The sequence below is a fragment of the Cervus canadensis genome, chromosome 26 (assembly GCF_019320065.1).
Source record: "Cervus canadensis isolate Bull #8, Minnesota chromosome 26, ASM1932006v1, whole genome shotgun sequence".
Lineage (NCBI taxonomy): Eukaryota > Metazoa > Chordata > Mammalia > Artiodactyla > Cervidae > Cervus > Cervus canadensis.
In genome coordinates this window covers 17,406,069-17,419,788 of record NC_057411.1, presented here as the reverse complement: position 1 = coordinate 17,419,788, position 13,720 = coordinate 17,406,069, and the positions used below count along the sequence as shown (strand labels likewise).

At 33.4% G+C, this 13,720-nt stretch overlaps 1 protein-coding gene across 1 annotated transcript in view; it reads left to right on the top strand.

The window, feature by feature from the left end:
* Nucleotides 1-13,720, top strand: part of TECRL (trans-2,3-enoyl-CoA reductase like) — a 140,507-nt gene that overhangs the window by 110,159 nt on the left and 16,628 nt on the right. The window contains exon 8 of the mRNA XM_043448400.1: nucleotides 2,737-2,780. Within this exon, the coding sequence (XP_043304335.1) occupies nucleotides 2,737-2,780 (44 nt within the window). The remainder of the gene's footprint in view (nucleotides 1-2,736; nucleotides 2,781-13,720) is intronic.

The following is a 13,720-nucleotide window of genomic DNA, read 5'->3' as shown; positions in this document are numbered from 1 at the left end:
CTAATTAGACCAACCGAAAGCAGCACCAGATGAAAAGTGTCCAGAATTAGTCAGTAGAAAATGCATAATCTTCCATCAGGATAACATAAGACTGTATGTTTCTTTGATGACTAGGCGAAAACTGTTAAAGCTTTACATCTGCCCTATTCACCAGACGTTGCACCTCTGGGTGTCCATTTATTTCGATCTTTACAGAATTCTCTTAATGGAAAAAAGTTATATTCTCTGTAAAGCTGTAAAAGGCACCTGGAATAGTTCTTTGCTCAAGAAAATAAAAAGGTCTGGGGAGATGGGCTTATGAAGTTTCCTGAAAAATGGCAGAAGGTAGTGGAACAAAATGGTGAATATGATGTTCAATAAAGTTCTTAGTGAAAATGAAAAATGTGTCTTTTATTTTTAAATTAAAAATTTGAAGGAACTTTTTGACCAACCCAATACATACTCAAGTGTTTAATTCAGGATATTTTTTATTTACTACATACATGATTATTAGAATTTTCTGTTATTTTTATATTGTTATAATTTAAATTATTGTTCTTTGCCCATTGTATCAATTTTTTTCACCTCTTTCTATATTCTCTGTACAAATAGTTCCACATTTTTATACCTTATTCTCAATAGATTTGACTGCATAAAATAAATAGCACCTGCACATTTACATACATTAACTTAAATGAAAAGCAATCTATTGGTATGTATTTCCAACACATATATCATTAGAAAGATCATTTTACATACTTGAACAATACTTGAAATAAATAAGAAAAATATATTATCATAATTGAACTGCCCAATGGCAAGAACATTCTATTAACTACAAACTAGAATGCATATGTACAGGAAGCTTAATATATAAAAATGTTTAGTCTCAAGAGCACTCAAGAAAAATCACCTACATTTTGCCAATCTAAATGTGAAATATTATACAAATTATAAAAACACTATGGACAGTTTTAATGATACCTAATATTTTTTCTAAAAGTTTGTTTCAAATTATATTATCTGCAACTTATTTTGGGAAATAAATACAAATATACTTTAAAATTACACTCTTTGGTCCAATACCTTTTTATCACATCATTATTTATTCTCATTAAAAATGAAAACAAAACAAAAAAATGAAAACAAAGCATATCTTCACAGTCTTGATGCATGAATGGTTCTGAACCCCTCTCTTCTATGTGTTAACATCTACTCACTTTTTAGATAAAAGTTCAGTTATGTATTCAAAGTCCTCCCTGATCTCCCTGATTACAACAAATCCCTCCTTTTAGCTCTAAAATTAAATATTGCATAGATCTTCTTATGCAATATTTAGAATATATTTAATATAATTACATTGTATTAATAAATATATTATATAATATTCATATTAAATTTTATGAACTACATTATACAATATGATGCAATTTCTATCATACCTTTGACAATGAATGTTTATAATATCAGAAAAGTCTTTAAATATATTCTTATATTAAAAAATCCAAGATTCAAAATGAGTAATTACACTAATGTGTATTTGTAGATGTGTTTACATAAGTAAACACAATTTATTGGGTTGGCCCAAAAGTAGTTTCCAATTTTTCCATAAGAAGTTACAGGAAAACATGAATGGATTTTTTTTTTTTTGCCAACCCAATACATAAAACTAGAAGAAATGCAACTATTAATATAGATAATGAGCTTATTAGAAAATTCCATTTTCATTATTTTCTATATTCCAACTTCTCCACTATAAACAAGGTGAATTTAGAACTCTGCTTCAAATTCCGTTTTGTCCATTACTCTTCAAGCTTTGACAAATTATGTAAAGTATATATATGTATATATATTTTACCAAATGGTGAGAAAAATAGTATTTGCTCCATGTATTTGTTTTTATGTTAAAATATATAAAACACTTAAAATACTGTGTGTTGCAAAACATCAATGCAAAAATAAAAATTATTATTTTTAAAATATAATTTATTTATTTTAATTGGAGGCTAATTACTTTATAATATTGTAGTGGTTTGTCCCATACATTGACATGAAAACATTATTATTAGCATTTTTCTTTATATTGTTGAACATTAAAGACATATTATTGATTTCATTTACATACTAGGTCATACTAATGTGCTTTTACAGTGAGAAACAAGTGGCTTCCCAAGCGGTCCAGTGGTTAAGAATCCACCTTGCAATGCAGGGGACACTGGTCGGTCTCTGGTCTGGGATGATCCCACGTGGTGCAGAGCAACAGGGCCTGGGCATCACAGCGACTGAACCTGTTCTCTAGGGCCCTGAAGCCACAGCTGCTGAGCCCACTGTGCCTAGAACCTGTGCTCTGCAATGAGAAGCCCCCACAGCAAGAAGCCCCCACACCACAGCTAGAGAGAAGCCTGTGAGCAGGAAAGAGGACTCAATGCAGCCAAAAACAAAACTAAATTAATTTATTAAAAAATAGTGACAAACAAGATAGAGCAAATCTGCTTTAAAAAAGTTTAATAATAAAAATTATGAATAGACTCCATTTATATTCTAAATATCATTAGGTCCCTAGAAGAAAAGTGTATGTAGAAAGCAAGAATAGTACCATCTCTGCAGATTGCCAAAGTATCATTCCAAACGCTCAATTACATATCACACAGTGCTTTCAGTTTAGAGGGCAGTGATAGCCAATAAACCTTGCCTGAATTATGTCTTCAGTATGTAAATCCAAAAAATGAGTGTTGTTTATCTTTTTCTGCTTTCTAGCATTTGGATACAGGCAAGTTGCAGTATCTGCTATCAATTTTCTGGTATGTATTATTTATATTATTTGCTGTTCATGCTCTAATCTTGGCATTATTATGAATTCAAATAGACTGCACTTGAGAATTTGTCATGTAGAAAATATGATTTATTTTTATACATATACACAATGGTATTAAATGAAATAAATCAAATAACTTCCCATAATCAAGTCATTAGTCTCTAAGTCTTTTATTCAAAATGTTCTACTCATCTTAAAGGATGATTAGAATTATTTGAAATACAATAAAATTTGGGAAAAAATTAAACTCAGCAATTCTTCCTGTTGTCTTCATATTTACCAACTTACAAACTGCTAAGAGCAAAAAGTTTTACAAGTCTACCTGATGATCAACCAAAATACTTTGTCTTAATTGTTAAGTAATTCTGAATGAAAATAAAGTCTTTTTTTGTGACTGAAACAGGGCTTTTTACTAATTGTCCTCAATCCAGGTCTTTAGATTGTTCTATTTAACTTCACATATGCATTACCTGAATCTGATATGAATCAATCTGATTACAAAAGATTCTTCATAATTTCTGAAGTGCATTAATTACTGTATTAGGTGCATATTTAGTTCTGCATGTCATATATTAATTCCATGCTTTTATTCTTCATTCATGTTTTCCCTCATTCTTGCCCGTGATAGATTAACTCACTCTGTTCCTGTCCCTAATACACTGATAAACACACATGATTCACATATATGACAAGATCCTTTGTGAAGTTTCTACTGGACAACTCATACCCCACCATGTCATACAGGCACAAATTGAACATTTACCTTTGTAAGAAGCTCTCTCATGAACCTCTGTATGTGTGTATACCGACTCGATGGACATGAGTGTGAATAAGCTCCAGGAGTTGGTGATGGACCGGGAAGCCTGGCATGCTGCAGTCCATGGGGTCACAAAGAGTCGGACATGACTGAGTAACTGAACCGAATTATGAATACACACAAATATATATATGTGTGTGTGTGTGTGTGTGTGTGTATGTGTATACACATAGAATTAATAATTTAGTTAAGAACACACACTACTGTGCTGGCTGTGAGAGGGGCAGGTTGTGACACTGTTTTTCTAGCACCTAGTATGAAAGCTGTTTAAAATATTCCTCAATATTTTTTAAATTTATTTTTATTAGTTGGAGGTTAATTAAATAAAAAAATAAATAAATAAAATAAAATATGAGAAAAAAATATTCCTCCATAGAAAAAGGAACCATCCTACAGTGCTGGTAGGAACGTAAATTGGTGCAGCCACTATGGAAAACAGTATGAAGGTTTCTTAAAGAACTGAAACTAGAGTTACCATTTGTTTCAACAATTGCACTCCTGGGCATACATCTGGAGAAAACTCTAATTCAAAAAGATACATGCATCCCAATATTCATACTAGCACTATTTGCAATAGCTAAGACATGAAGCAATCTAAGTGTCTACTGACAGAGGAATGGATAAAGAACATGTGGTATATATAAATATACATTTATGGGATATCATTCTGATATGAGAAAGAATTAAACAATGCCATTTGCAGCAACATGGATGGATGTAGAGATTATCACACTGGGTGGAGTAGGTTCGAGAAAGACAAATATCATATTATATCATATATGTTGAATCTAAAATATAATAAAAAGCAGAAATGGACTCACAGGCATAGAAAACAAACTTATGCTTACAAAAGGGGAGAGTGGTGTGAGGGAAGACATAAATTAGTTTGGGATTGCAGATGTAAGCAACTGTGTATGAACTACATGGACCTACAGTATACCACAGGGACAGTAGTCAATAAGTGAAGTGAAGTTACTCAGTTGTGTCCGACTCTTTGTGACCACATGAACTGTAGCCTACCAGCATCCTCCATCCATGGGATTTTCCAGACAAGAGTACTGGACTGGGTTACCATTTCCTTCTTCAGGGGATCTTCCTAACCCAGGGATCGGACCTGGGTCTCATGCCTTGCAAATAGACACTTTACTGTCTGAGCCACCAGGTAAGCCAAGCTATAATATACAATAGTCAATATCTTGTAATAAACTATAGTGGGAAAGTACAAAAAACCAAATGAAATAAAAGGTTCACTAGTCCTAGTACTTCTTAATAATAATGTAGGTAAGATACATTTAATTTTTACAAATAAAATAGAGTAAGATATAAATTTTAGGAAATTGATTCTAAAACAGAATGTAACAATTAATGTGTTTATTCAGTTCAGTTCAGTTCAGTTCAGTCACTCAGTCATGTCCAACTCTTTGCGACCCCATGAATCGCAGCACACCAGGCCACCCTGTCCATCACAAACTCCTGGAATTTACTCAAACTCATGCCCATCGAGTCGGTGATGCCATCCAGCCATCTCATCCTCTGTCGTCCCCATCTCCTCCTGCCCCCAATCCCTCCCAGCATCAGGGTCTTTTCCAATGAGTCAACTCTTCGCATGAGGTGGCCAAAGTATTGGACTTTCAGCTTCAACATCAATCCTTCCAATGAACACTCAGGACTTATCTCCTTTAGGATGGACTGGTTGGATCTCCTTGCTGTCCAAGGGACTTTCAAGAGTCTTCTCCAACACCACAGTTCAAAAGAATCAATTCTTCAGCGCTCAGCTTTCTTCACAGTCCAACTCTCACATCCATACATGACCACTGGAAAAACCATAGCCTTGACCAGATGGACCTTTGTTGGCAAAGTAATGTCTCTGCTTTTTAATATGCTATCTAGGTTGGTCATAACTTTCCTTCCAAGGAGTAAGCGTCTTTTAATTTCATGGCTGCAGTCACCATCTGCAGTGATTTTGGAGCCCAAAAAAATAAAGTCTGACACTGTTTCCACTTTCTCCCCATCTATTTCCCATGAGGTGATGGGACCAGATGCCATGATCTTAGTTTTCTGAATGTTGAGCTTTAAGCCAACTTTTTCACTCTCCTCTTTCATTTTCATCAAGAGGCTTTTTAGCTCCTCTTCACTCTCTGCCATAAGGGTGGTGTCATCTGCATATCTGAGGTTATTGATATTTCTTCTGGCAATCTTGATTCCAGCTTGTGCTTCTTCCAGCCCAGTATGTCTCATGATGTACTCTGCACATAAGTTAAATAAGCAGGGTGACAATATAGAGCCTTGACGTACTCCTTTTCCTATTTGGAACCAGTCTGTTGTTCCCTGTACAATTCTAACTGTTGCTTCCTGACCTGCATACAGGGTTTCGCAAGAGGTAGGTCAGGTGGTCTGATATTCCCATCTCTTTCAGAATTTTCCAGTTTATTGTGATCCACAAAGTCAAAGGCTTTGGCATAGTCATTAAAGCAGAAATAGATGTTTTTCTGGAACTCTGTTGCTTTTTCAATGATCCAGCGGATATTGGCAATTTTATCTCTGGTTCCTCTGCCTTTTCTAAAACCAGCTTGAACATCTGGAAGTTCACGGTTCATGTATTGCTGAAGCATGGCTTGGACAATTTTGAACATTACTTTACTAGCGTGTTAGATGAGTGCAATTGTGCAGTAGTTTTGAGCATTCTTTTGGATTGCCTTTCTTAGGGATTGGAATGAAAACTGACCTTTCCCAGTCCTGTGGCCACTGCTGAGTTTTCCAAATTTTCTGGTATGTTGAATGCAGCACTTTCACAGCATCATCTTTCAGGATTTGAAATAGCTCAACTGGAACTCCATCACATCCACTAGCTTTGTTCAGAGTGATGGTTTCTAAGGCCCACTTGACTTCACATTCCAGGATGTCTGGCTCTAGGCAAGTGATCACACCATTGTGATTATCTGGGTCATGAAGATCTTTTTTTGTACAGTTCTTCTTAATATCTTCTGCTTCTGTAAGGTCCATACCATTTCTGTCCTTTACCACACCCATCTTTGCCTGAAATGTTCCCTTGATATCTCTAATTTTCTTGAAGAGATCTCTAGTCTTTCCCATTCTGTTGTTTTCCTCTAATTCTTTGCATTGATCGCTGAGGAAGGCTTTCTTATCTCTCCTTGCTATTCTTTGGAACTCTGCATTCAAATGGGAATATCTTTCCTTTTCTCCTTTGCTTTTTGCTTCTCTTCTTTTCACAGCTATTTGTAAGGCCTCCTCAGACAACCATTTTGCCTTTTTGCATTTCTTTTCCATGGGGATGGTCTTGATTCCTGTCTCCTGTACAATGTTATGAACTTCCATCCATAGATCATCAGGCACTCTGTCTATCAGATCTAGTCCCTTAAATCTATTTCTCACTTCCACTGTATAGTCATAAGGGATTTGATTTAGGTCATATCTGAACGGTCTAGTGGTTTTCCCTACTTTCCTCAGTTTAAGTCTGAATTTGGCAATAAGGTGTTCATAATCTGAGCCACAGTCAGCTCCCTGTCTTGTCTTTGCTGACTGTATAGAGCTTCTCCATCTTTGGCTGCAAAGAATATAATCATTCTGATTTTGGTGTTGACCATCTGGTGATGTTCATGTGTAGAGTCTTCTCTTGTGTTGTTGGAAACGGGTGTTTGCTATGACCAGTGCGTTCTCTGGGCAAAACTCTATTACCCTTTGCCTTGCTTCATTCTGTGCTCCAAGGCCAAATTTGCCTATTACTCCAGGTGTTTCTTGGCTTCCTACTTTTGCATTCCAGTCCCTTATAATGAAAAGGGCCTCTTTTTTTTTGGGTGGTAGTTCTAAAAGGTCTTGTAGTTCTTCATAGAACAGTTCAACTTCAGCTTCCTCAGTGTTACTGGTTGGGGCATAGGCTTGGATTACCGTGATATTGAATGGTTTGCCTTGGAAACAAACAGAGATCATTCTTTCGTTTTTGAGATTGCATCCAAGTACTGCATTTCGGACTCTTTTGTTGACCGTGATGGCTATTCCACTACTCCTAAGGGATTCCTGCTCACAGTAGTAGATATAATGGTCATCTGAGTTAAATTCACCCATTCCAGTCCATTTTAGTTCGCTGATTCCTAGAATGTCGACATTCACTCTTGCCATCTCCTGTTTGACCACTTCCAATTTGCCTTGATTCATGGACCTAACATTCCAGGTTCCCATCAATATTGCTCTTTACAGCATCAGACCTTGCTTGTATCACCGATCTCATCCAGAACTGTGTTTTGTTTTTGCTTTGGCTCCATCTCTTCATTCTTTCTGGAGTTATATCTCCTCTGATCTCCTGCAGCATATTTGGCACCTACTGACCTGGGGAGTTCCTCCTTCAGTATCCTATCATTTTGCCTTTTCATACTGTTCATGGGGTTCTCAAGGCAAGGATACTGAAGCGGTTTGCCAGTCCCTTCTCCAGTGGACCACATTCTGTCAGACCTCTCCACCATGACCCATCCATCTTAGATGGCCCCACGCAGCATGGTTCAGTTTCATTGAGTTACACAAGGCTGTGGTCCTGTGATCAGATTGGCTAGTTTTCTATGATTATGGTTTTAGTGTGGGTTTCTTATAATCACATAAAATTGAAAATTCCTACCTTATTAGAGTTGGACATGACAGGGCACACACACTGTATCATTAAGAGCATAACAGCCTATGGTTCATATGCATGTGTACTAAGTCACTTCAGTTGTGTTCAACAAGTTGTGATCCTATGGACTATTGCCCAATATGCTCCTCTGTCCATGGGATTTTCCAGGCGAGAATACTGGAGTGGAGTTCCATACCCTCCTCCAGAGGATCTTCCTGGCCCAGGTATCAAATTTGATAGTTCATATAGCCTATTATTTACATTTTAAGTGATGAAATTTACATTTTGAGTGAAAATTAAAAATTGAAAAAAATAATTTTTAATTAAATGAAGTATTAAACAAATGACTAATAAATAAAATTTAAATTTGAAAACTAAAGTTTGAGAGAAATTCATATTTGAGTGATGGAAATAGTTTTTCTCCCTGGTTTTACCTCTGTGCCTTCATTGTCACCATTAGTTATTCATTCATTTAGGTTGAGCTTTTTTTATCTCATTATTAAAATGCAAATACTCTTGGAAAAGCAATAAATTGGCCTCTAATCAAGATGTTATAGCTGCTCTTATAACACCTAGCTGAAAAAAACATTGTGCATAGAACAGCAATTTCTGATTAGGGGAGAAGATTCTGAGAATGATATATGATAGGTTTTAATAAAGGTGGGGGAGAGTGGGACCCTGCTGTGGAAACCACAGAAAGGCTAGGGAAGTGCTTGTATTTAGTATTTGTGGATAAGATAAATGTGGGAGGAAAAAGGATATACCAAACTTAAATATTTTTATCACTTTGCTTAGACTTGGATGTGACAATTTTTTTCTGATACTTTTCTGACTATTGGGAGACATCAATAACAAAAAATTACATTTATTTTTTATTGGAGATTTAAGTCTATGACTCTATGTTTTCTTATCATTTAGTTTCTTCTCAAAGTCCCTGATATATCTGATATAAATAATAACATAAAAAGAAATCAAGTGTTGTACCTAAATCAGGCTGAACTCGCTGCTTCCTAAATAACTTGCTTTAAAAAAACTAGTTTAAGAAATTGATTATATAAATTAACAGATATTGTATTTTGCTATTTCATCATAGTTTATTATAATTGTCCTTATTTTTTCACCTACACTGACTTATTCCTAAGGAAAAATAATGATTTAAATTAAAATAATCTATTACTATAACCATAAAATTGTCATTTGAAATGTAATTATAAAAATATATAATTATAAATTATATACATATATTAATATATAATATCAAAACTAATATAAAAAAGTCCTAAAAATAATCACCACTAGTTTTTTGACAATAATGAACTACATAGTTATTATGTGTAAAATATATTTATTTTTAAAATTTTACTTTATTGTGCTATTCTTACACTATATTCTTATTGTATATGTGCATACGGTTATGTTGTACAGTATTTCATAAAAGCTCTATGGATTAAAAAATTGCAGATATCCCCAAAATTGTAGTAATGAGATGTATCAGAGATATAAAGGTATCCTGTTTTTAAACATTAAATCAATTCCAAAATCAGACTTTGAGTTACAATTTTCTGAGTTAAAATATCATCTGTTATAGGCATTTTTATACAATAAAATACTAAAGTCATGGAAAAATTAATAAAATAACCAGCAAATGTATCATTTTATTATACAGTAATATAAATATGATGTTTGATATTTTATTTAAAACCCTTTAGTTTTTCATTTTCAAAAGTAAAGTATATTGGTTAGATCCAAAACAATACAATGGAGCCAAGATAGTCATAAGTGGTGTTGAAATGACTAGATATAAGCATGCTAAGAAAAAAAAAAGAAAAAATCTAGACCTGGAACTTACACTTATCACACTGTTGACTCAAATGGATCACAGACTTGACAATGAAACACTAAACTGTATAAAACACAATCCATGAAAGGAATAACTGATAAACTAGTTTATTAAAATATAAAACTGATTTGCAAAGACAATATCAAGAGAATGAGATAGCAAGCATAGACTAGAAAAAAGATATGCAAAAGCACATCTGATGAAAGATGGTTATCCAAAATATTTTTTTCAAATCCTCTTAAAACTTAACAAAAGACAAAATGACTTGAGTAAAATATGGACCAAGATTTTAACCAACACTTCATCTAAGAAAATATATCAATGACAAAAAAGGATGTGAAAAGATGCTCCACATTATTTACATCAAGGAAATGCAAATTAAAAAAATAAGATATTACAATATACCTATTAGAATAGCCTAAATCCAGAACATTAATTATACAAAAGGCTGGAGAAGATGTGGAACAACAGGAACTATCATTTGTGCTGATGAAGACAGTAAAGCCATTTAAAAAAGACTGGTATTTCTTACAAAATTAAATTTATTTTTATCATGTGATCCATAATCATGCTTCTTAGTATTCTCCAGAGGCACTGAAAACATATCTCTATGCAAAACCTTGCACAGGGATGTTTAAAGCAGATTTATTGACAGCTGACAAATTTTGGAAGCAGTAATGGTTAGCCTTCACTAGGTGAATGGATAAATGAACTGTGGTATATCCAGACAATGAAATAGCGTCCAATGTTAAAAGGAAATGAGCTGCCAATCCATGAAAAACTTAATGATATATTTAAATCTTAAATGTATATTTGAATGTACACCACCAAGTAAACTGTAATGTAAACTGTGCCCACTGGGTAATAATGATGTATCAATGCAGGTTCATCAAATGTAACAAATGCACCACTCTGGTGGGAGGTGTTGCTAAAGAAGAAGGTTATGCATATACAGGGGGAGGGGATGTATGAGAAATCTCTGTAACTTCTCCTCAGCTTTGCTGTGTATTTTACAGTGCTTTAAAAAATGAGCTCAATGAAACAATCATAGGTTGGCAGTCATAATTTTCAACTATATATATATATTTAAATATTTTAATAATTAATATATCAAATAGGTTTCTTCTGAAACACATGAATATTATCCTTTTTATGAATGGAATAATATATGTCAGTTTCATAATAAAAGAGTAGAGATTAAGAATTAGAATAAAGTACTATAATTTTATGATCACAGTAATAGAAATTATCATAAGTTAAAAGACTTCATGAATGCTGAAACAGTATAATATTAGCTTATATTGTCATGCAGTGTTACTGTGTATGTGATATGTCTTATACCTTAAAGTAGAAATGAGCACTTCAAAGAGGAAAAAAAAAAGGAAACTAAATTCCCAGGTTCAGAAGCATTGATATAGTTTATAGGTGAAACTTTTTCTAATTATTTATTTATCCTGAATTTTCTTTATTCTTGAAATATGTATTAAGGAAATATAAACATTAAAAAATTATAATTATTTTATTATCATCATTATAAATAGACAAAATAAAATTATCTGAAGCTCAGGCTTATAAGTGATAGAAACATTTTAGCAGATTCTGTGTTTCAAATCAGTTAGTAAAATGACTATCAAATTGCTTAAATGATAGTTATAAGATATTAGAGTTGCCAATAATTAATAATACATATAAAACTGTAGAGATAACATATATGCAGAAACAAGATAGATTATATTTATCCTATAAAATATTATGCAGTCATAAAATAAAGACTGCTTGTTTTTACTGTGGAAACTAAAAGGATTTTTACTTTCATAATGTGACATCCTGACTAGCTGATGGCAATAAATTCTGTATTATGGTGTTTTCTTTTTTCCCCTGTGGATATGTCACTTTCACTATTTAAAGCTGAGAATGCTTAACATGATGAAGCTTGTTAGGGGAATAATATATAAACTATATATCCCAGAAAGTTGGTCTCCCTCAACCCTTTTGCTCATTGACCACTGGCATATTTGCCACAATGCCAACATGCTGAGGAGCAATATAGTCGTCTCCCCTTATCTGTAGGTTACACATCCCAAGGCCCTCATTGAACGTTTAAGATCTCATATATCAGAGATATACATGATATAGAACATCACATATACCCTATACATATCGTGTATTTTTTCTGAACATACCTATGGCAAAATTTAATTTATAAATTAAGCACACTGAGAATGTCCAGAGAAGAATGACTTGAAATTTTATCTTGCTACTCAGAATGGTGGACAACATAAAATCTAAGAATTTTTAAATTTTGGAATTTTCTGTTCAATACTTTTGGACCACAATTGACTGTGGGTAACTGAAAGCACAGAGAGTGAAACTGCAGATACAGTCAAGGGGTTACTTCACTTAGCAGTAAACAATAAGAATCTTAAGATTGAAATGCTGTATATTCTGAATCAATCACATCTTTCAACCTGAAAACAATGGGATTTAATTTGGATGGTTCTGTTTGGGCTTCCCAGGTGGCTCAGTGGTAAACGATCCTGCCAAAACCACAGATGTACCTTCCATCACCCCTGGGTCGTCAGGAATATCCCCTGGAGTAGAGAAAAGCAACCCACTCCAGTATTCTTGCCCGGAAAAGACCATGGACAGAGGAGCCTCGTGGGCTACAGTCCATGGAGTCACAAAGAGTCAGATGTGACTAAGCATGCACACACACTCATGCATTTTCAGAAAAATCTATGGAGTACAATGTAATGCATAATATGTCACTTCTGATATATTAACCAAGGTCCTTTGTGTTTTAATAAAATTTAACATTCCCCATACTGTACATTGCTAAATGTTTAGTTGTGCTGATTAAAAATAAAATGGAAATAGTGAACTGAGAGTACAAAGGGTGCTGAAGAAAGTAAAAATGTTTTCATTACAAATGTTTTGAATGAAAACATTTTTTAAAAGATGATTTATTGTAAAGTAATTAGCCTCCAACTAATAAAAATAAATGGAAAAAAAGATGAGTTTTCTAAGTAAAAATAGATTTTGTCTATTCTACTAGCTTGAAATTTCATATTTAATATTTATCCACCTAACGATAATCCTGAAGAAGAGAGTGAACTATTAAACCATTCAACAACATTCTATTTTTTAAATGAATGTTAGTGTGAGCAACAAGTAGTCAATAAATTTATATAAAATAAAGCACAAGTGAATATTTTTAACTTTAAGCCACACACAAGCATTCAGATATACGTCCTTTTGAATTTTTATCATTTATCATTCTAATGTTCTTTCTCACTCAGAACACTCTACCAAGTGACTTCTTTTAATTGTGGTAAAAAAACAATTGCATAAGATTAGCTATCTTAACTATTTTTAGTGTACAGTTCAGTAGTATTAAGTATATTCAGACTGTTGTACAATTTTAAAATCTAGGCCATCTTGTTCTTCACAACTACAGTAATTCTGGTAATATCTGTGAGTTGCTTATCTCTCTTTCTGTAAGTTGTTTAAAATATATAAACTTATTTTTAGTTATATTAAACTTTTTGAAAAAAAAAGTAAAATTGTTGCAAACTATCAATTTGTATATGAGCAACACGACAGAAATATTTTCATATTTATTTGTTATATTACTATAGTGAAGAAAAT